The following is a 24,089-nucleotide window of genomic DNA, read 5'->3' on the forward strand; positions in this document are numbered from 1 at the left end:
AGACATAGGTCATGACCTATGTCCAGCTACATAATGATAACTCCGAACCTGGGCATGTTTGGTATCAAACATGTCAGAATCATACCCTAAAACTGTCACAAATATTGGAAATACGATTCCATGCCCTCTGGGGGCTCCAAAAAGGCCCTCCAGCATTGCTACCACCAGTCTTAATGTGTTTTCCGGGCAGCCCAAGCTGTTGCCATCCCTCAGACAGGTTTCTGCCCTCCTGCTCCTTGATCTGATCAAGCCCAGGAAGGCAGATCAAAGGATTTCATTTGGGAGAGGGAGGTAACACCCTCTCCCTTTGAAAATAGGTTCGACTGGCTTTGGAGGGGTAGCCTCCCAAGCCACTGGTATGCTTTGAAGGGCACATTTGGTGCCCTCCTTGCATAAGCCAGTCTGCACCAGTTCAGGGACCTCCAGTCCCTGCTCTGGCTCAAAACTGGACAATGGAAAGGGGAGCTACCACTTCCCTGTCCATCACCACCCCAGGGGTGGTGCCCAGAGCTCCTCCAGGTGGCCACTTGATTCTACCATCTTGAATCCATGGTTGGCAGGGATCTCTGGGAGCATCTGAGTGGCCAGGCCAGGCAGGTGATGTCAGGGCCCCCTCCTGTTAGGTGCTCACCTGGCTCGGTGACTAATCTCTCTTTCAGGGATTTTTAGGGTGTCTTTCTTAGGTGGGTCCTCAGATTCGGCTTGCAAGACTCCAGCAGGATTCCTCTGCAACCTCCACTTCGACTTCTGGCCCCAGGAAGTGCAACTGGACCCTTCAGGAACCAACAATGCTGCAAATCCACAAAGAACTCTCTTCTGCAGCTTTGTTTCCATGGCTCCTGCCAGCTTGGCAACATTTCCCCGGCCATACATCCTCAGAAGACCGCAACTCTTCAGCCTGCACAAGGAGGAGGAATCTCCCTTGCAGTGAAAGAGTCACTCCCCTGCAACCACGAAACCTACAACAAGCGACAAATGGCTGCATGGATCTCCCCTCATCTTGAGCTGTGTGGATCCTGCTTTAGACCTCAAAGGTGCGTATTTCCATATACCCATCCATCCAGCTCACAGAAAATACCTCAGGTTCGTCATTACAAGAAAACATTACCAGTTCAAAGTTTTGCCATTCGGTATAACCACAACTCCAAGAGTGTTCACAAAATGTCTAGCAGTAGTAGCAGCCTACTTAAGAAGACCACACATTCACGTCTTTCCATAACTAGACGATTGGCTAATAAAATCAAGCAATTTTACACAATGCCAACAACACACTCAATATGTGATAGAAACCCTGCATACACTAGGGTTCGCTCTCAATTACCAAAAATCACACCTTCAACCAGCACAAGTACAACTGTACCTCGGTGCTATTCTAATTACTCAAAAAGCCCTATCATATCCAAATACACAAAGGATACAGGCTTTCCAAAATCTTATACCACACATACAGCCAAATAAACAATACACTGTAAGATTTATCATGAATATTCTAGACCCTGTGCCTCAGACCATAATCACAACAGACGCATCAATAATAGGTTGGGGAGCTAATCTCAACAATCATACCATTCAAGGGGAATGGGATGCCAAACAGAAACCGCTTCACATAAACCACCTAGAATTATTAGCTGTATTTCTTGCCCTAAAAGCGTTTGAACCTCTTCTCAAACAGAAGACTGTTCTAATAAAAAACAGACAGCATGACAACCATGTATTACCTCAACAAACAGGGCGGGACACATTCATCTCAACTACTAGCCCAAACAATATGGAAATGGGCAATTCACAATCACATTCATCTATTAGCACAATACATTCCAGGGATAATCAGCTGGCAGATCTCCTAAGCAGAAATCACCAACAAGCTCACGAATGGGAGATTCACTCACAAGTACTTCAAAAGTACTTTCAAAAGTGGGGAACACCAGACATAGATCTATTTGCAACAAGCGAAAACGCAAAATGCCAAAACTTCGCATCCAGACACCCACATCCCCTATCCAAGGGCAATGCTCTGTGGATCAGTTGGTCAGGGATATTTGCTTACGCTTTTCCCCCCTCTCCCACTCCTTCCCTTTGTGGTCAGCAAACTACGTCAAACATCACTCACCATGATACTCATAGCCCCAACATGGCAAGTCAGCATTGGTACACAACACTCCTAGATCTGTCTGTAGTACCTCATTCCAAAGTCCCAAACACACCAGATTTGTTAACACAGAACAAAGGTCAAATCAGGCACCCGAACCCCAGTGCTCTCAATCTAGCAATTTGGCTCCTGAAGTCATAGAATTTGGTTACCTAAAGCTTCCATCAGAAGTAATTAAACAAGCACGTAAACCTACTACTAGACAATGTTACGCAAACAAGTGGAAAAGATTTGTCTACTACTGTCAATCTAAAAACACTGATCCACTCACAGCATCTATACAAGATATTGTATGCTATTTACTTCATTTTCAGAAATCAAATTTAGCTTTCTCATCCATCAAAATCCACCTTACTGCAGTATCTGCTTACTTACAAACTATTCGACACACTTCTCTATTCAGAGTTCATGGAAGGATTAAAACACATTATTCCACCCAGAACACCCACCTGTTCCTTCTTGGAGTTTGAATATCGTACTTACCAGACCCATGGGCCCACCTTTTGAACCCATGCACTCTTGTCAAATTCAACTTTTAACATGGAAGGTTGCCTTCCTTGTAGCTATTACTTCTTTAAGAAGAGTTGGTGAAATACAAGCGTACACTCTTGAAGAACCTTTTTTCCAAGTACACAAACATAAAGTTGTACTTAGAACAAATCCAAAATTTCTACCATAAGTAGTATATCCTTTTCTCATTTCAACAGTGGAATTGCCAGTCTTCTTTCCACAGCCAGACTCTGTGGCAGAAAGAGCTCTTCATACTCTAGATCTCAAAAGAGCTCGTATGTATTATATAGGCAGAACTAAAGAGTTTAGAAAAACAAAACAACTTTTCATTGCTTTTCAACAACCACATAAAGGCAATCCTATATCAAAACAAGGATTAGCAAGATGGATTGTTAGAAGCATACAAACATGCTATATCAAAGCAAAAAGACGAGTTTTAATCACTCCTAGAGCACATTCTACAAGAAAGAAAGGTGTCTCAATGGCATTTTTAGGAAACATACCAATGGCTGCTATATGTAAAGCAGCCACTTGGTCAACTCCTCATACATTTACAAAACACTACTACTGTGTTGATGTTTTTTCACAGCAACAAGCAACTGTAGGTCAAGTTGTCTTAAGAATACTTTGTAGTCTAGGTATAGCATGTGTATCTGCAGCTACACATGCCATCAAACGGAAAATGTCACTTACCCAGTGTGCATCAGTTTGTGGCATGTAGTGCCGCAGATTCACAGGCACCCTCCTTCCTCCCCGGAAGCCTGTAGTCGTTCAAGTTTAACATTTGTACATATGTAGATACATTTACATTTGCATGGACATCTCTTTACATTCTTATACTCTATCACTCCTTCCTTCACCCTTTGTGGGAAAACAATCTAACAATGGAGTCGATAACCATGGGCACTGTAACCCAGAGGAGGGGTCACTCGATCCCGTGACTCTGAAAAGACTTAGAAGAAAAACAAATTGTAACACTCCGAGCCCAACACTAGATGTCGGAAGAGCTATGCATAGCATGTGAATCTGCAGCACTAAATGCCACGAACAGATGTACACTGGGTAAGTGAAATTTTCCATATTATTACGGGTGTGTCTGAAGACATTTCACTCCTTTAATTCTTTTATATGTACCATCTGTATATGTACTTCTTACTTTCGGGTATGGAGCTATTCTTCTGTAGAAATACCTAGTGCCTCATGACTATTCAGTGGCCAGGGCAAAGGTTGTCTCTTGCCAGTGGAACCACACTTGGCTACTCTTTCTACACTGTTAATATGTCTATTTTTTGTTTCCCCTGCCCTGCTCTTGTAGGTATCATCCAATTTTTGTATGGGTTCTGGTTTTCATGTTCTGTCTCATTAGGGGGTTTATTTCCCTTCCTGGGATTCTTCCCCCTTCTGTGTGCCTCGGTCATCTTTTCGACTGCTATATTCAGGCATCTTCTATATATTCCAGTCCTAGGAGTTGCTTCATCCTTTCTATGTCAGCTGCAAGATGGTACTCATATTTCTTCCTTCCGTCGGATATTTCCTTCTTCGTACCGCATATTGTTTTTATGTTTAGGACTGTTGTCCATGGAAATGGCCATTCCCATTTGACCTTGCAAACTTCTGCAGGTCCAGTGTTCGGACACATTTCTGAGGGTCGCGGTCTAATATACCTTATATTTCATTCTTGGGTCCACATATGGATTGCTTTTTAATACACTGGCTGTCCCTCAGGGATTCTGCCACTTTTCCTTCAGTGCTTTCTTCAGTGATTTTATTTTATCTGCTGGTTTGTCATTGCTATATTGCCTTACCCTTCTGTGGTTGGCTTCTACTCGCGCAGCATTTGTATCCCTCGTGCTCTTTTTTTATGCACCGCAAGGCTTCTGTTAATTTTTATCAGCGGGTGGTTTTGCCAACCTCTTTTTACTTCCAGTCCGCTAGCAGTTATTTTCCAGTTTGTCTGGCTTTTCTTTCTTGAGGGGTGTACATTCTCTCTCCCCTTCTTTTACTTCTGTGCTGTTGCACAACTCTTTTCTATGTTCTTTCTACATTAAATAAAATAGGCCTGTATACCTGTGTCTCAGTTCTGCTTCTTAGGACTATGTTTCTATTTTTATATTGGCATCTGTGTTCACATGACTCTGCATATCTATAAATACCATATGTATGACCACATCCATGTTTTTAAATCTATCTCTGTGCGTATTGGTGTCTCTGCATGTATCTTCCAGACCTCATCTTTTAACCATTGTCTGTCAGGCATATATGGCACACATTTGATGCCTTCTGTCGACTAGCCCTAGGTGTCCCCAGTTCTATTTCACCTCTCCTCAGGTTTTCCCCTTGAGTGTTCCCGACGATGTGCATTCGGTATTTTGGGTTACTCTCCATTTTTGCGTTAAGCTTCCTGCTCCTTGACGGGTTTTGCTTATGCATCCTGATGGAGCAGCATATTTGCATTGCTTCCCTTTTTTCATTTCCTATAGGGTTACCCCTTGACCGGTGTACCATTCCTATTGTCTCAGTTACCGGTAGGGTTGCTTTTGCATCTTACTCCTTAGGCTTCTATTTTCGAGCAGTTCATGTTATTTCCCTGTTGTTGTTCTCTACCAACTGATTAATTTTCATTGCCATACGTTCTTCCTCCCACCCATGGCTTTTCATACTTTCTTGCACTATTCTGTGAGTCGTCCACTCTCTCCCGGTGAGATGAATTCTTCTTCTCACCTTATCTGGTCTACTGCTTCTTTATTTTGACTGGTTGTTTATCACAAGACTTGTGTTGGATGTGTTTGCAGAACTGCTTCTTATGTTGATACTGCTTTTGTATCTAATTCTAAAGTAAGGAATATGCAGCTAGTTTTCTCTATCAGATGAACAATTTACTTACCTTCGGTAACGCCTTATCTGGTAGAAACATAGGATGTCTGAAAATTCCTTACCGTCCCACCCATCCTCCCTGCTCTACGAACTGTTTTATCTTACTTCAGCTTTGCTTTCTTGGCATTCTTTTGCCATGTTTTCAAATTTGGTAGTTGTAATTTCAAATTTACATCTACCTCTCTTGTCATATACTGTTCCATTGCCAGTTTCTATAGTGGCTCCGCGTTGTTGTGCAGATTCTAGTCACAGAAGAAACTGATGTCAGTGCGCCGGGGAGGGACTATATGGACTCCGTCAACATCATATCCAGAGGATGATGTCGATACGAGGTCTCACAACACCCTCTACTGGCTCTCAAAGTGTAGGAAAGTACCATCTTCCTTGGCATGTTACCCCCATTTCTGCCTGTATGTCAGTATGTTTTTGCCTGTCTCACTGGGATCCTGCTGGTCAGGACCCCAGTGCTCATAGTTTATGGCCTGATGTGTATGTCTGTATAGTGCTTGACTGTGTCACTGAGGCTCTGCTAACCAGACCCTCAGTGCTTATGCTCTCTCTGCTTTTAAATTTGTCACTATAGGCTAGTGACTTAATTTACCAATTTCAGTTGGCTCACTTGGCTCACAGGACCCCCCTTATAAGTCCCTGGTATAAGGTACCTAGGTACCCAGGCCATAAGGGTTCCAGGAGATCCATATGGGCTGCAGCATTTCTTTTGCCACCCATATGGTGCTCAGACAAACCCCTGCACAGGCCTCCCATTGCAGCCTGCGTGAAATAGTGTACTCACTGTTTCACAGCCATTTTCACTGCACTTAAGTAACTTATAAGTCACCTATATGTCTACCCTTCACTTGCTGAAGGTTAGGTGCAAAGTTACTAAGTGTGAGGGCACCCTTGTACTAGCACAGATGCCCCCACATAGTTCAGGGCCAATTCCCGGGACTTTGTGTGTGTGTGGGGACGCCATTACACATGTGCACTACATATAGGTCAATACCTATATGTAGCTTCACAATGGTAACTCCGAATATGGCCATGTAACAAGTCTAAGACCATGGAATTGTCCCCCATTCCAAGTCTGGTATTGGAGAGCCAATTCCATGCATCCTGGGGGCTCCACCATGGACCCCCAGTACTGCCTAACCAGCTCTGAGGCTTGCACTGCAGCTACAGCTGCTGTCACCTCACAGACAGGGTTCTGCCCTCCTGGAGTCTGGGCAGCTCAGTCCCAGGAAGGCAGAATAAAGCATTTCTTCCTAGAGCAGGGTGTTGCAACCTCTCCCTTTGGAAATAGGTGTTACAGGCTGGGGGAAGGGTAGCCTTCCCCCAGCCTCTGGAAATGCTTTGAAGGGCACAGATGGTGAACTCCTTGTATAAACCAGTCTACACCGGTTCAGGGACCCCTTCTCCCCTGTTCTGGCATGAAACTGGACAAAGGAAAAGGGAGTGACCACTCTCCTGTCCATCACCTCCCCAGGAGTGGTGCCCAGAGTTCCTCCAGTGTGTCCCAGACTTCAGCCGTCTTGCTTTTCAAGGTATGGGGGCACTCTTAAGGGCTCTGAGTGGCCAGTGCAGCAGGTGACGTCAGAGACCCCTCCTGATAGGTCCATACCTGATAAGGTAGCCAGTCCCCCTCTCAGGGCTATTTAGGGTCTCTCCTGTGGGTTCTCTTCCGATTCTGCTTGCATGTTTCCTTCAGGAATCCTCTGCAACTACTACTGCATCCTCTGACCTCAGATCAGCCGCAGCCATGCTCCAGGAACTGCTGTAACAGCAACAAAGTTTCCACTGCAACTTCAGCTCCAGCTAGCAACTGCAGCAGTTTCCACGGTGTGCACGCTCTGAGGACTCCCTGTCTTCCTTCATCCTGCACCAGAAGGACCGAAGAAATCTCCCGTGGGGTTACGGAGTCACTCTCCTTCTCACGCAGGCACCTTCCAAGACGACCACCGGTATCCTTGGACTCCTCACAGCGACGAGCGTGCTCCTAAGGACACTGAGAGTGGACCCCATCGACATAGACTGTCCTGAGGTCCTGCTGACGCAATTTGAAGGAGGTAAGACCTTACCTTCCCTGCGAGTGACGGTAACCCTGTGTACTGCTTCGTCTTTATCTCCTGAGGCCTCTGTGCACTATTTGCAAAATTCCTTCGTGCACAGCCTGGCCCTGGTCCCTAGCACGCCACCCTGCATCGCTCAACTCGCTGAGTTGTTCGGGGGCGTGGGACTTTCCTTTGTTGTGCTGCACCAACCGCGTTTTGCACCTCCCTTCTCCCAGTGTCCTGTGACTCCCGTGGGTGCTGTCTGGCATCCTGACGGCTCTCTAAATTGCTGAGAGCCCCCTCTTCCGCCTCACACAGAGTTGAGGACCCCAGGTCCCTCCTGGGTCCATCCAATGCCATTTTGACGCAAAACGCACATTTGTCATAACCAAGGCTTGTTGCCGACTTCCAACACAAAATCACATTTGGACCATCTTCACGTCGTGGGACATCCTTTGCGTCATGCAGGAACCCGCTCGCATCTTTCTAGGGTGCATTCCTGCAGTCTTCGACTAACTGAGGACTCTTCTTTTGCACCCTCTTTTGGGTTGGCAGGGGCTCCTGTCCTTTCTAAAACTCCTTTCGACTTCTGGACTTTGTCCCCTTCCTTTGCAGGTCTTCAGGACCAGGAATCCAGCAGTTGTTGTTTGCAGACTTGGTTGGTTGCTGCACAATCCCAATCACGAGGTGTAGTGTGTCCTAAGGAAACTTGCAGTACTTTACTCCTGCTTTTCTAGGCTCTGGAGTGAGGTAATATGGTTTGTGTTGCCCCTAGACCTATTTTCTCCCTTTACATTCTATAGCATTTCCTATTGTTTGCATTGTTGTATGACTATTTACTTGTCTAACTTTGGTGTCTAGTGTATATATTGTGTATAATACTTACCTCCAGAAGGAGTATTGTCTCTAAGATATTTTTTGGTATTGTCACCCAAATACATACCTTTATTTTTGGTTACACTGAGTATTGTCTTTACTTGTGTATAATTATTGTGTAACTATACGTGGTATTGCATGAGCTTTGCATGTCTCCTAGTTCGGCCTAAGCTGCTCTGCTGTAACTACCTCTATCAGCCTAAGCTGCTGGAACACTACTACTTCACTAATAAGGGATAACTGGGTCTGGTATGAATGAGGTGTAAGTACCCAAGGTACCCACTACAAACCAGGCCAGACTCCTACACAAAGGTACTGCTGAAAACGTTTTCCAGTTCCAGTCTAGCGCCTGTGGAGAGTTCTAAAGTAAGGAATCTGCAGCTAGCATTTGTCTCTACCAGATAAGGCGTTACCAAAGGTAAGCAACTTGTTCATTAGGGACATCACTTCATTCATATAGCAGGTACCCGGAAGACTGTTTTCAATTATACACAATGGGAACATTTTCCTACTCCACCATGGGTGAGTTCTAAAACTTCTATGGAAAAGTTTGCATATTTTTCTGGGCATAACGTTCAAGATGCTGCGTCCTGTAATTTTAAATTGATACTAATGGAAATGTACAATGTATTTTTAACTGACAAAATATTGATTTATTCTGATTCCTTTGTTTTCCAGTTATAGAAGGCTATGAATATTGGATGAAGTCAATTGACTTAAAGAGTATTTGGGGAACTCAAATTGGCAAATACAAGGAAGGGAAGCTATATTTAGAGCATGTTGGATACTTTTACATATTATATTATTAAATGACACCGCTCAGCAGACAAATTGTTTAGGCTTGGCAAAAATTTAAGAATTGAACGTTCCCAGTATCCCCACTCCCAGAAAGTTCCAAATGGCAAAAGTACATCAATGCAACAGAAGAACAGCTCAGTGGGTGGGTCTAAAATGGTAGATTTAACACAACACTCAAGTCTTGGTGGTTGGTTATTGTGGGCAGTGGACACAGATGGTTGTCATGCGCGTTTTATAAACTCCCTGGGTGGGGGCGTTTAGAGCGAACAGACCCCACCCTCGCTATGTGTCATCAGGACATTTGGGTATTGTGACAACGTACAGTGTAGGTAAAATATGCCAGCAGTGGTTGAAACGTTTCCCACTAGTTGCCATAAAAGAACACCTCACTCTCCTGCCAGATAACACAACTTTTCAAGATTTAAAGACAATGTAAAAAACATTTGTGATCTACAATTTACAACAACATTTCTAAACTTTCACAAGAAGAAGCCACACCCAGTTAAGGCAACATTTCTTCTGCAATCGGCATTATGCAAACTGACATGTCATCTTTACAACATGGACAGAGTTAACTTAGGTTCATTATGCAGTTCGGTTGTGTAGGACAGTGCCACTATTGGCATGGTTAACCCCCCCCACACACACACACTTTTTTTGCCTAGTGTTGATGCCAACTTTGATTGAAAGTGGGCTGGGACCCTGCTAACCAGGCCCCAGACCCAGTGTTCTTTCGCTAAAACTGCACATTTGTTTCCACAATTGGCACAACCCTGGCACACAGTTAAATGCCTTGTAAAAGGTACCCATGGTACCTTGGGCCCTGTGGCCTGGGAATGTCTCCAATGGCTGTAGCATGTATTATGCCACCCTAGGGGACCCCTCACCAAGCACACACACTGCCTTGTAGCTTGTGTGTGCTATTGAGGAGAAAAAGACAGTTGACATGGCATCCCTCTCAGGGTGCCATGCCCACAAATCACTGCCTGTGGCATAGGTAAGTCACCCCTCTAGCAGACCTTACAGCCTTAAGGCAGGGTGCACTATACCACAGGTGAGAGCATAGCTGCAGGAGCAATATGCCCCTACAGTGTCTAAGTCCATTCTTAGACATTGTAAGTGCAGTGTAGCCATATTGAGTATATGGTTTGGGAGTTTGCCATTACGAACGCCACAGCTCCATAATGGCTTCACTGAATACTGGGAAGTTTATCAAACATCTAAGCACAATAAACCCACACTGATGCCAGTGTGGAATTTATTAAAAAATCACACAGAGGCCATCTTAGAGATGCCCCCTGTATGTTAGTTAAACAGCTAGTGTAGAACTGACCGGTCTGTGCCAGCCTGCCACTTTAAGACAAGTTTTTGACGACATGGGGTGAGTGCCTTTATGCACTCTGTGGTCAGAAACAAAGCCTGTCCTGGGTGGAGTTGCTTCCCCCCCCTACAGAAACTGTAACACCTGGCGGTAAGCCTCAAAGGCTCAAGCCCCCCACCCACCCCCCACCCCCAGCAGAATCCTCCATCTTGGTTTGGAGGACAGGCACCAATAAGATTAGGGTTGTGTCCCCCTCCCTAAAGGAAGTGGCCACTGGCTACTGCTCTCTGACCCCTAAAACTAGGATTTTAAGGGTCTCCCTGAACACAGGTCACCAGATTCCTGGCAACCTACAAGATGAAGAAGGACTGCTTAGCTGAAACCCCCAGCAGAGAAGAAGGAAGACGACAACTGCTTTGGTCCCAGCCCTACCGGCCTGTCTCCTGCTTCAAAGAACCTGCGAAAGACCAGCGATGTGTACAGCGGGACCAGCAACCTCTGCCCAATTCCAGAGGATTGCCCTACACCCCAAAGGACTGGGAACTCCCGAGGACAGCGGCTCTGTCTGAGAAAAACCTACAACCAAGGACTCCCACCGGATGCGTGAAGCTTGACCCCTGTGCACCTGACACCCATGGCCTGTGTCCAGGTGGTTCACCCAGCAAGAGAGGGTCACCAGGCGACTGAGAGCAAGTGCCCACCCTGGGTTGACCTCTCCACGCGACACCTGCAGAGGAAATCCAGAGGACCCCCCTGACAGCAGAGCTCCGGACGAAGATACCCGACTCCTAAAGACACACTGCACCCGCAGCCCCCAGGCCTTGGAGAACCAGACCCCCTGTGCCTCTAAGTTCAGCGGGCAGCCCTCCTCCCTGTCTGACCGGTGGTTTTCCCAAGACACCCCCATTGACCTCGCCTGCAGTCTCTGAGTGACCCCCGGGGTCTCCTTATAGAACATCATTGGAAGCCCGACGTCCTGTTTGCCTCCAGCCGCCCCTGTGCTGCTGAGGGTGTGTTAGGTGCCTACTTGTGGTCCCTCCAGTGCTCTTTCAGTCCCCCCTCATCTCCAAGCCGTGGGTACTTACCTGCAGGCTGGCCTGATTCCGAGAACCCCCTGTCTCCATAGGAGTCAATGTTAAATTTGCACAACTTTGACCTCTGCACCCGACTGGCCCAGTGTTGCTGGTGGTGGGTGTTTGGGGTTAACTTGAACCCTAACCGGTGGACTTCCTGAAACCCGAACACTGAAACTGTAAGCGTTGTACTTACCTCTAAAACGATCTAACATTTCTTCCCCCCCAGGAACTGTTTCAGGAAATTGTACTGTTCATTTTTAAAACAGATTATTGCCAATAATTCAAAAACTGTAATACTTACCTATTTCAAACAAAGTACTGTTGATACCTGTTACCTGCAACTTGAATCTTGTGGTTCTAAAAATAAATTAACAAAATATGTTTTTGCTATATAAAAACCTTTGGTCTGGTATCCTTTGCACTACCCTCTGATAAGCCTAACTGCCTGACCACGCTACAACAAAAGAGAGCATTTGTATTATCTACTTTAGCCTCTGTTAAGCCTCTGGGGAACCCCTGGACTCTGTGCACACTATATCTCACTTTGATGTAGTATATACAGAGCCAGCTTCCTACAGGTTGGACACTACAGTCATTGAAAAATGGTTGCGTTCCGTGGCATTACCTCAGAGCAAAAGACCGGTTTGCCGCATTTAATTTGCAACAAATAATGGCTTTAGGAAAGTACCCTTTTTTTGGCATGGTTACTCTTACTTTTTGCCCGCTGTCAATGTGTTTAGACTGTGTTCACTGGAATCCTACTAACCAGGACCCCAGTGACTGTGCTCTCTCCCTCTAAATTTGATTGTTCCTGACTTAGTACACCCCACAATTGGCATACTGGTGCCCTCATGTAAGTCCCCAGTCGATAGTACCTAGGTACCCAGGGCATTGGGGCACCAGGGGTTCCCATGGGGATGCATCATGTATAATGACACCCATGGGAGCCCATGCAAAATTGTGTCTCTGGGCCTGCCATTGCAGCCTGCATGAAAAGGTGCATGCATCCTTTCACTACAGGTCACTGCACCAGGTCACTGCAATTCACTGCTGTGGCCCTCCTAGCCCAGAGGGCAGGTTGCACGTACCTGTGTGTGAGGACACCCCTGCAGGAGCAGAGGTGCCCCTACGAACTCCAGCTCCATTTTCCTGGACTTACTGAGTGCAGGGAAAGCCATTTTACCTGTGTACTGGATATGGGTCACTACCTGTGTCCAGCTACATAATGGTATCTCAGAACCTGGGCATGTTTGATATCAAACATGTTGGAATCATACCCCAATACTGTTGCCAGTATTGTTTGAATGATTCCATGCACCCTGGGGCCTCCTTAGAGGACCGCCAGCACTGCTCCTACCAGTTTTCTGGGAAGCCCACGCTGCTGGAGCCCCTTGGTCACTTGATTCTGCCACCTTGAATTCAAGGTGGGCATAGGCTCTGGAAGCATATAAGTGGCCAGGTCAGGCAGGTGACATCACAGCCCCCTCCTGATAGGTGGTCACCCTGCTAGGTGACCAGTCCCCCTTCATGGGCTGCTTCGGGTCTCCCTCTGGGGTGGGTCTTCAGATGTGACGTGCAAGATTCCAGCAGGACTTCTCTGCATTGTTTACTTCATCCTCTGGCCACCGGTACTGCAACTGGACCCTCCAGGAACTGACAGTCTGCAACTCCAGCGACAACTCCGCTCTGCAACCTTGTTTCTCTGGCTCCTTCCAGCAATTGCAACATTTCCCTGGCTGTGTATCCTGTGAGGGCTACGAGTCTTCAGCCTGCACAAGAAGCAAGAAGGAATCGCCCTTGGAGTGAAGGAATCACTACCCTGCATCCGCAGGCATCAAGTGCAACAACGTAAGGTTGCGTGCATCTTCACTCCTGCAAAACTGCATGGATCCTGCAACACAGGTGGTGGTCTGGAGTCATCCCCATGGTTCTTTCTACCAGCTGTCCAACTTGGGAGATGTTAAGCCCTTGCCTCTTCTTGCCGGACAGTACCCCTGTGCACTGCGACTCTTGCAGCTACCAAGGCTTGTTGGCTCTTCTTCCAAGGGATGTTCAGGCTCTGAGTGGAGCCCTGGCATCCGGCATGCTTCCCTGCAAAGCATAGTCTCCTGCCTGCTGCTCCAACGACGTGGGACTCCTCTTCAGGTGTACTGAGTGGGCCTCGCTGCGGCTCCTGTGCCTGCTGCCTGTGAGTTGCCTGTGGGGGCTGCCTCCTCGTCTTCGGACTCTCCTCACTGCTGAGGGTCACCCGGGACTCCCCTCCTTGGGTTGAATCCCCCTGAACCTTCCTGTCCCCGGCAGCTCTTCAACTTGTCATCTGTGACTCTTGCCTTTGTCAAGGCTTGTTGGTGGTTTTTCAACACCACTGACCGACTGCAACTCTTCTTCCGAAGTAGGACATCGTCTGCATCACTACTGGAACTCTTCTCCTGCTCCTGTGCTGCATAGCTGACTCCTTATATTCACCATCGACCTGGTCCTGCATCTCCAGAATGGTGGGTAGGGGCTCCTGCCCCAACCGGGCACTCCAACTCGAACTGGACTTGGTCCCCTTTCATTTGCAGGTCCTCTTCTGTCAGAATCCATCTTTGGTTTCTTCCAGTCTTGCTTGGGTCTTTCACAGTCCTTTTCCAAAGTTTACCTGTAGGTTCGGGAAATAAACAGATACTTACTTACCTCTGCTCTCCTGGTCGCTGGGGGGCACCCTGGTACTTACCTTTTGGGGTTCCTAGTTCCTCCAGCTCCCCTTTACAGATTCCACTTCCTTGGGTTGGGGACTGAGTTTCGCATTCCACATACCTAGTATATGGTTTGACCTCAACCTAAGGTCTCCATTTTATGGTGCTATTTCACTGTTTTCTATGCCAACTCCTGACTTCTAGTGTGTATATAATAGTTTGTTTACTCACCTGCTAGTGGAGTATTGCCTATACAGTATTTTAGTATTTGTGTTACCAAATAAAGTACCTTTATTTTTGTAACACTGTGTGGTTCTTTCATGTGTGTGAGTACTGTGTGACTACAATGGTACAGCGTTAGCTTTGCATGTCTTCTAGATAAGTCTTGGCTGCTTATCCACAGCTACCTGTAGAGAGACATGGTTGTCTAGACACTGCCTACACCTCACTAACAAGGGATACCTGGACCTGGTAAAAGGTGGTAACACCATAGGTGCTCACCACACACCAGGCCAGCTTCCTACAGTGGCAAAGAAAGAAGTGACTTTTGTTATGCTGAAAATCAAAAAGTTAGCAAAGTTGCCCTTTACTGTAGCGGAAATACCATCTGCAGTCTGCTTACTTAATGGGGTTATCTGCCTATGTCAACACTCCAATTCACATCTTGGTTGAAAGACATTCCTGTAGGCAGATCTGAAAGATTAGGAGAGGTTAAATTCATGAAATATGGGAGCTGCTCTTCTCGTACAAATGTTTCAAATGAAATAGGTCTTTGCGAGACCTCAGTGAGCCATTCAATGGTTTTCAGACAGATGTCCTTGCATCGAGCTTGTATTGATTCTGCAACAAATTTGGCCTGTTATCTGAAGGGAGTTCCTGTCCCCTTGATTTGACCAGCATTCCAAGTGCTCTCAAGTGAAAGGTATGTGCTTCTTAAAAACAAGAGCTGTTGTGAAATGCGAGCCGGATTTGCCTACGTAGTGTCGGTCTCCAATGTTGTAACTTGTTGCGGTAATGTCCTTCGCCTGCAACCCCACCCCCAATGCAACAGACGAAAGTAGCAGACATTTGGCATTTGGCCTCATATAGCTACTTCTAATGTAAATTGTTGCAAGCTGAGCAGACTACAAGCTCTATTGTTTCAAAAACATGTAGCACTGATGTCTGCCCGCGAGACCTACTCGCTCCAGGTGGAAATACAGTCTCTTTTTAATACAAACTTTCCGAGACACTTTAGTAAACTCATGGGGCAAATTTTTACACGTCCAATAGTTCGGGGATTGTACACGTCTTTGTCTGTTGGTTCTGGGTTTGTGAGCACCTTTTCATCTATATTTGGCATAATACCTTTAGCCATACGCTCAATATTGTCTGGTGTATTCGGGCGATTCCCAATTACTTTGGCCTTAATTGGTGGCATTTTTGTGTTCATTTTTATTCACAATGGCCGGCCCATCTCAACAAGGATGACTGATGGCACTTCCACCAGCGCAACTGTGTTGTTAAATCATGATGCAGTTTTTCGGAGCAACACTCCTAGAGACACTGGAGAGCAAATGGTCCCTATCGTTTAGACTGGTATTGGACTGTGTGCAGCCTGTGTATCATTAACTTTGGTGCCTTTTCAAATATACACTGCAACTGTCTTTCTACGCAATGGTTACTTTCACTGGACGCTGGTTTGTTGATGTTTTTGCTGAGGGTACATTACCACGCATGCGCAATGAGGATGTGTTTACTACTGCAAGCCTCCTATAAGCCCCCCCCTTTGTGGATCAAGTGGTTCTGGGTATTTCAACATCTGGCACTACACGGAGTGCTGCCGCCTGGGATGTAGATGAGGCTTTGGAACACGAGTGCTCTTTGGTTTTCCCTGGCACCGATTTGGTTGCATTAACACCTGCCGAAGTGGGATCTTTCCTTGATCCAATTGTCCTGGATAGAATTGACATTTTCAAAATGACAATGACTTTTAAATATGACATTTGGCTTTTAACAACCACATTGTTATATTTAAAACTGACCTACTTTAGTTTGCTTTAGTTTTCAACTTGAACATTATTTTGGTTTATTTTTAATATAGTATTTATTGGGTCAGCCTCCACACTTTAAACCAACACGGGGAGGGTGTTGTGAGGTTATTTTAGAAGCTTTTTATGAACACGTTATTTTAGCCATAGGCCTGCAGTTTCTGCCTTTTAGCTGAGTAGTAAATCATTTAATTTTCTGAGCAGAAGCTTCATTCTGCGGTGATGTTTTTTTTGTTTTATCTAATAGACTTTTAGCCCAGAATCGTTTGCTCAAGCCTGTACAAGATATTGTTGGGCTCTCGGTGGCACCCTGTCTCCCCCAATCTACCTTTCACTCCTTTCCTTTTGCCTGGTATCAGTGTGTTTAGACCACAGTACACTGGGATCCTGCTAACCAGGACCCCAGTGTCTATGCTCTCTCCCCTAAATTTAGTTGTAAGGTAACTTCTTCACACCACAATTGGCATACTTGTGCACCCATACAAGTCCCTAGTGTAAAGTACTTAGGTACCCAGGGCATTGGTACACCATGGGTCTCATGGGCTGCAGCATGTATTGTGCCACCCTCGGGGGCCCATGCAAACTGTGACTACAGGCCTGCCATTGCAGCCTTTGTAAAATAGTGCATTCATCTTTCACTCCAGATATAAGGTTTGCCTTATATCGTGGTCACTGCACTCTAACCTTGTAAGTCACCCCTAAGGTAGTCCCTTTAGCCCAAGGGCAGGGTGCATGGTTCTAAGTGTGAGGGCACCCCTGCACGAGTGGAGGTGCCCCACCAAACCCTAGACTCCATTCCCCGGGCTTTGTAAGTGTGGCGAAGCCACCTTAAGGTATATAGTGGACACTGGTCCACACGAGTTGTCTAACAACATAAATGCTTTACTTAACCTAGGCATGTTTGGTATCAAACATGTTGGAATCATGCAACTGCACCGATTCCACTGTTAGTTGCATGATACCATGTACTCTGGGGGTTCCTTGGGGGGGGTCCCCCATGTCTGCCTATACAGCCTTGCAGAGACTGTTGTGCCCTCCAGCTTTTGAGGTTGATTCGGGCAGGGGAAGGCAGAACAAAGAGTTTCCTTTAAGATAGAGGTGTGACCACCTCTTCTTTAGAAATAAGTGTCTCTGGGTGGGGGTGGGGATTCCTTTGAGCACCACTAGACTGCTTTGAAGGGCACATTTGGTGCCCTCCTTTCATAATCCAATTTGCACCTATGCAGGGACCCCCGGTGCCCACTCTGGCACAAAACCACACAAAGGACGGGATTGATCACCTCCTTGTCCAGCTCCTCCCCTAGGGAGGTGCACATAGCTCTGCCAGGTGGCCACTTGATCCTGCCATCTTGGAAATGGGATGAGCAGAGGCCCCTAAGAGTCTGACTGGTTAGTCGAGCTGGGTGATGTCCCTGACCCCCTCTCATAGGTGAGTCATTGCAGGTACTGTACAACCCATTCCGGGGTTACTTAAGGGCTCCATGAGGGGTCGGTCCCCAGATCCGTCTGCAGGACTTCAGGAACTGTCTGCAAGTGTCCTCTGCAAGGCAGTTCTGCGACCTGTCCATTGGAACTAATTCTGTTCTTTGCTGGAACCAGAAGCAAGACTGTAACCCGTAGGAGGGCTTCGAGATTCTGTAAAGACTGCATCCTCCAGAGTCACTGGGACTCTGCGTGCACTTAGGAAAGCAAGAAGGAATCTCCCTTGGAGTAAAAAAAAGTCACTCCCCTGCATCTGCAGGCACCTCAGCCATGACAACTGATTTGTGGATCCTGCTGTCCCACAGACTCTCCACGGCTCTGCAACACAGGTAGTGGTTCTGTGGCTCTCCAGAGGTCTGAACGATCTTACTTGCAACAGGGAAGTTTGTGGTCCCTTGCTGGAGCTGCTTGGCTGGAACCCCTGTGAATCGCGTCAGATTGTCGTTGCCAAGGGTTGTTAGCTCTTAAGTCCAAAGCCCCCCAACCTACTAGAAGCCCTGGCCTCCAGCATTCCCCAGTCTCAAGAAAGACATCCTCTCTGTAACCCCTGCGACATGGTCATCCCTCTTTGCTACGCTGCTGAGGCCTCTCTCTGACTCCCTGTGCCTACTGCCAGAGAGTCCTGCTGGGGGGCTCCAACGATTCCTCCTAGCTCTCCTGCTTGCTGACGGCTGGCCCTGACCTACCTGCCCTTGCTGGTCCCCGAAAATCCTACAAATTCCTTACAATGCTTCTCTGCATTTGCCAAGGCTTGTTGTTGGCCCTCCTGGCAACTGACCCCTCTGTAATCAGACGACCCGTGTGGGACAGCTTGTGGAGGACTCTGGGGATCCTCCTGCATCACATGAACTGTGGAGTTCATTTTGACAAACTCCCAGACCATATACTTAATATGACCACACTGTACTTACAATGTCTAAGAATGAACTTACACTGTAGGGGCATATTGCTCAAGGAGCTATTCCCTCACCTGTGGTATAGTGCACCCTGCGTATCGGCCTGTCTGCTGCCCTCGATGACCCGTGCCAAAAGACGACCTGTCCTGCAGCCCAGTGACCTCCAAAGCTTTGGGAGGACCACCTGTCTTTGACAAAGATTAAGCTCTCCCAAGAACAGCGGATCAGTTCAAGAACAAATCAACTTTGAAAAGAAAGAGAACTCTGCCCTGAGGACTAGCAAAACTGCCTCTTGACCCACCTCTGCACCCCACACCCAAGTCCAAGTGGCCCACAGTTTTGTGAAGGTTCCCCAGCAGTTTGAGTACGAGGCCACCATGGACTGACCCCTGCCAGACTCTGCCTCAAAGCCAGCAGCCTCAAACCGAAGACTCCCCCTGACCGTGACCTGCCTGCTAAGCTGTTCCCGATGCTAAAAGACACCTCTACACCCTTGGGGAGCTGAAACGTTGGTGTCCCTACGTCCCCTAGCATCAGAACTTACCTTGGCAGCTGTGGGATTTCTTCCTTCAGCCTCCTGTCACTAGCCTGCAGCCTTTTTCCAAAACTGATCTCCCTCTTTGATTTACATATGGGCGTCCAATGCCGTGCTGGCACTCTGCACACGGTTGCCCCTGTGCATGAGGGTGTAAGTTTGGTGCTGCCTTGTGCCCCCCCTCCCCCACCCCCCCTTGTGCTTACCTCAACCCCAGGAGATTGACACTTGACACAGCTTTATTCACCTGTGAGCAGCACATCTTAGTTCACCCCCAGTCTTAGTTGGTTAACATTGGGCATCGACTCCGAATCTTACCTCTGCATTCGGCCGCCATTGTGGGTGCACCCTTGGTACTGATTTAAACTTTGCCTGGTGTTGACCTAAAACCCCGAATACTGGATTTGTAAGTTGTGTGCATACCTGCAAAACTGCATTCTTGTTTTCCTCCCATAGGTTGACATTGCTGAACTGAAAAATGGCACTGTTTTAATTTTTGAAACTGCAGTATTTATGCTTGTACATCTAGTTGCCTGATTACGAAGTCCTTGGGTTTGAAACATATATATAAAGAAATATTCATTTTTTTTCTAAATTGGTCTTCCTACAACAAATGACAATGTGTTTTGGTGGCAAGTGTTCAAATGAAATCCGGGTTTATAAAGTGCAGCTACTCACCCTAAGGTTCTCAAGGCGCTAGGGGTGTTAGTTCTCTGAGCTTCAGTTGAAGAGTCATGTTTTGAGGTCCTTCCTGAATTGAGTCAACGATAGTGACTGCCTGAGGTGCTGGGGCAGGGTGATCCAGCTCTTTGCCGCAAGGTTAGGAGAAGGATCCTCCGCCAGCTGAGGCCTTATGTATGTGGGGTATGGTGGCTGGTGGCTGGTGCTTGTTGAGCGGAGATGTCTGGTGGGGGGAGTAGGAGGTGATGCTGTGATAGAGGCAGGCAGGTCCTAGGTCGTGAAGGGCATTGTAGGGGTGGACGAGGAGCTTGAAGCTAATTCTTTTCTCGATGGGAAGCCAGTGGAGGTCTCTTAGGTGGTTGGAGATATGTTCACGGCAGAGAATGTCCAGGATGAGTCTGGCGGAGGCATTTTGGATGTGAAAACAGGCTAGTTAAGAATAAAAATCAGGCAGGGTTCCTCCACTCTGTGAAACAGGTGAATACCAAAAAACAATATCCCTCAAAATATTTGTGATATGTCGCTCACAGTTGTTTCCTGTTGAATTTATGAATTTGTGCAAAATGAGAATACAGCCAAATTCGTTTTTTTTTTTTTTTTAGAAACCTTTTCACAACCTTGCTGGCAGTCTTGCTAATGGCGATTTTTGCTTCAGAGTCTGTTTTTTCTAAATTACATTGTTGTTTTGCAGTTTTTTTATGTGTATTTGTTGTTAAATGGCACCCTGCTGATGTTATAAAAAAAACAGCATTAATGGCATGTTTATCATTCTTTCTAGGTCTGTGCTGAAGAGAAGTCCTCAACACTATCTAATTTAGCTCACATGATGAGTCTGTACAGCACTCATAGCTATTCAAGAGACTGCTCCAACTGGATCAATGTTGTCTGCCGCTATCTGCATGACTCCTTCTCTGATATCACATTCAGTCTTGTAACCTATCTAGCAGAGGTAACATTTATTAAAAATATATTTCACCTTTCAAATTCTTAAAAACTTGACTATTAAAATCAGCATGAACGCATTTTGGACATCATGGTGTTATTGAGCAAATTGAAGCATTGTGTTTGTTTCAATTTGTTTTGTTGACTCTGGAAAATAACAAGAATTTCTCATCTTCGGTATGGTGTACAATGTTTAGCAGGGGGAAGACCCATTATTTCTGACAGCTGATCCCCCAGTAAGGCCTAGCCAGAATCCTGCATGCTGCTCACTTGGTACCATTCATCTTGAATACATACAACCTGATTTCTTCAAGACTGAAATGCCTAGAACGATGTAATGTTGTTGATCTGAACCTTAGAGCACAGAATCCCTTAAGCAAAAGCCATTTCATTTGTGCAACCAAATTCCATACACAGGTTAATTGATATGATAAACTAATTAATTATTGGCACTGTTTTCTTGTGTGTTTGGACACATGTATGATCATGTTCATCTGTTAATTTCCATATGGCGCTCCTCCAAGTCGCCGTCCTCCAGTCAAATAAATTATAATTCCAGTACAGGAGTAGGCCAAAGAACATTTGATAAATATATAAATGTGTACATCCAGGTCTAAATATTACTACTCAACTTTGCCATACATAGGTACTGCCCCTGCTCCAGTTCTTTCTCTCCACAAGTGGATTGAATATCCATATGAGAAGTCTGCTTGGGCACAGATTTAATCTGTTTTGTGAGATCAAAATTTATATAGGCAGTAGTTTCGTATTCACGTAGTTCATGGGTTCTGTGCATGCTTGGCTTCTGAAGATCTTTCCTTTACACCCATCCTGCATTAATTTAATCAAATGTCTATGTCCTAATCCATGCTTTTAGTTTTATAAGTAGTACTTTTCCAGTGGAACGATAGCTCTCTTTGGAGTTTGCTGATATTCTAAGACTTTTTGTTAATGCAAACAGGAGTTCACTTTTTTAAAGGCCCTCAGTGGTCCGTTCTGTAAAGTCAGATGTGGTTATCCAACGAAGGACTATACCAGAGTCTCCCACTGCGAGTGCAGACTCTCTGCCTGTTCTTTGGGGTGCCATCCCAGAGTGTCACTGTGGCCTAGGACGCGGCCTATCGTTTCCTTGTGGCCTTAATCAGGAGTTGAACTGAGGTATTCCCAGGGCCCACACTGTGGCTTTGTGTAAGTTAACGGTGTAACCCAAGTTTGAGGTTCATCATTTGGTGCCCCTGAAAAACAATGTACTCCCTTGTCCTCTCAGCAGGTGTACCTCTGTGACCCTTTGCTGTTGAATAGGGTTTTGATTTTACAGGAATGCAAATGTCCGTGTTCTGCAGGCTGAATCCTGTAAGACTGAATGTCACAGAAGATAGGTCTTCTCCCACGCACTTGCCTGTGTTTCTTTTTCTGCTTCAACAGTCCTCTCATATGAGTATATTGTGAGCTTCTTGTGTCTCTCCAGTTACCTTTAAGCAATTCTCATATGTGCAGTTCCTTTTTACAAAATTATAAGGTTTCGCTTTTTTTAATACACATACGTATATAAAAAACTGTATTTTCAGAACTCATAGGCTGGTATTTGGTGAAAAAAAGCAGATTTTCAAAAATATATTTGCTGTAAAGTAACCCGTTTTTGTGTGGTTACCCCCAGTGATTTAATTTTTGGGGGTTCACAAGCTGGAGATCTTGACATCTAACACTGGGATACTGCTGTCCTATGCCCGATGTATGTGCTCTCACTCCTTAAACTTGTCATAATTAGCTTAAAACCTGACTGGCACGTTTAACTTTTTTTTTTAAAGTCATATAAATAATTCTATGAAGGCATGGAAAGTTCAATGCAATTTCTGGACTGCAGCACTTTTTGCACCATCCACTATAGCGCAGAGAAAACATGGCTTCAGGCCTCTACCCTGTGTAGCAGGACAGCAGCAGATTGAACCTTGCTGCACAAACTGACCAAGATCACCCTTTTGACAGGTGGGAAACCCCAATTTTAAATTTTAAGTCACCCCCTAAGCCCACCTTGCTGCCCACAAGGTAGGGTGAAATTGCAAGCTCCCCCAATGACTAGGCCCAAAATGTAATTGTCACTGGACAGTCTGAAGCTTGCATATAGAAAAGTCATAGAATAGATTATACATCTTTAATCTGACGTTTGACATGTGCCACCTACAGACTCCACTCAGACTTATTTTCATATTTATTAAAAATCCAATCTGATGGTAGTCTGTTTTTTAAGAATATGTAGAATGTCATTTTTAGAAAGTGACCTTAACCTGTGTAAAGTTGCTAGAGGCGTACTTGGCGTAGTTTTCCAGCCACTGCCCAGCCTTTAGTTTACAGAAATTAGTTGTGAAAACTTCTCCCGGGCAGGGACAATGGCCTGGGAGTGAAGAGGTGTTTTTCCTCAGGCAGGAAAACCTATTAGGGTGGGCCCAGAAACGTAGGATATTTCAAAGGGGCCTTCCTGTCGCAAGTAAATGTAAGCTTACATCTGGAAAGGCCTCAGCTTTTGTCCCCATAATCAGGCTGGCACTAAACTTGGTGGAAGGAAAGCTACTGCTGAACCCATTCTCCAGTACTGGATCTTTCATAGATTCACATGCTTGAATCACATGCCCTTTGTCGAGATGGGAGTCCACGGTAACTTAATAAAGCAGTATATATAATCACTATCACAGGCTATAATGGCAATGAAAAGGTCAGTTTGATAGCCTACCAATGTCCTTTTTCGAAAAAGGACCAAACTTAAACTATATCCAATCGGGCGACAGCACCCTCTAGAACATTCCCAACAGAGGCTGATTCCCTCAGATTTTCTGCTCGGTTCTTCATCTTTTACTTCTTTCTGGATCATCCAAGATTATATTTACTGTTTCATTTCTCTAACCCTGGCACTAAAATGTCATAGTAGCAGTAAACAAGGTAAAAGTCTACATAAATATGTCTAACCTTTTCCTCACAAACTCTAATGTTCTGAAAGATGAGGCTTTTACTGGCTGGGATTACAAACTCTTAAATCTGTCACTAATAATGAGGACAGTGAGGATTCCTTCACCTCACAGGAGAGGACAGAGGGTGATGTTGCGCCAGGCTGTCCAGAAGGCAAGCAGAAAAGCCATAAAAAGACTTGCCATGAGTATTCATAAGGCACTTCTCACAGAGAGAAAGAAAAAAAAGTGGA

General features: G+C 45.9%; 1 protein-coding gene across 12 annotated transcripts in view; it reads left to right on the forward strand.

Moving 5' to 3' along the window:
• Positions 1 to 24,089, forward strand: part of FRYL (FRY like transcription coactivator) — a 1,894,812-nt gene that overhangs the window by 1,400,023 nt on the left and 470,700 nt on the right. For all 12 annotated transcript variants that reach the window (XM_069201557.1, XM_069201569.1, XM_069201550.1 and 9 more), the window contains one exon: positions 20,733 to 20,903. In XM_069201557.1, the coding sequence (XP_069057658.1) occupies positions 20,733 to 20,903 (171 nt within the window). The remainder of the gene's footprint in view (positions 1 to 20,732; positions 20,904 to 24,089) is intronic.

This window comes from Pleurodeles waltl, chromosome 1_2 (assembly GCF_031143425.1).
Source record: "Pleurodeles waltl isolate 20211129_DDA chromosome 1_2, aPleWal1.hap1.20221129, whole genome shotgun sequence".
Classification (NCBI taxonomy): domain Eukaryota; kingdom Metazoa; phylum Chordata; class Amphibia; order Caudata; family Salamandridae; genus Pleurodeles; species Pleurodeles waltl.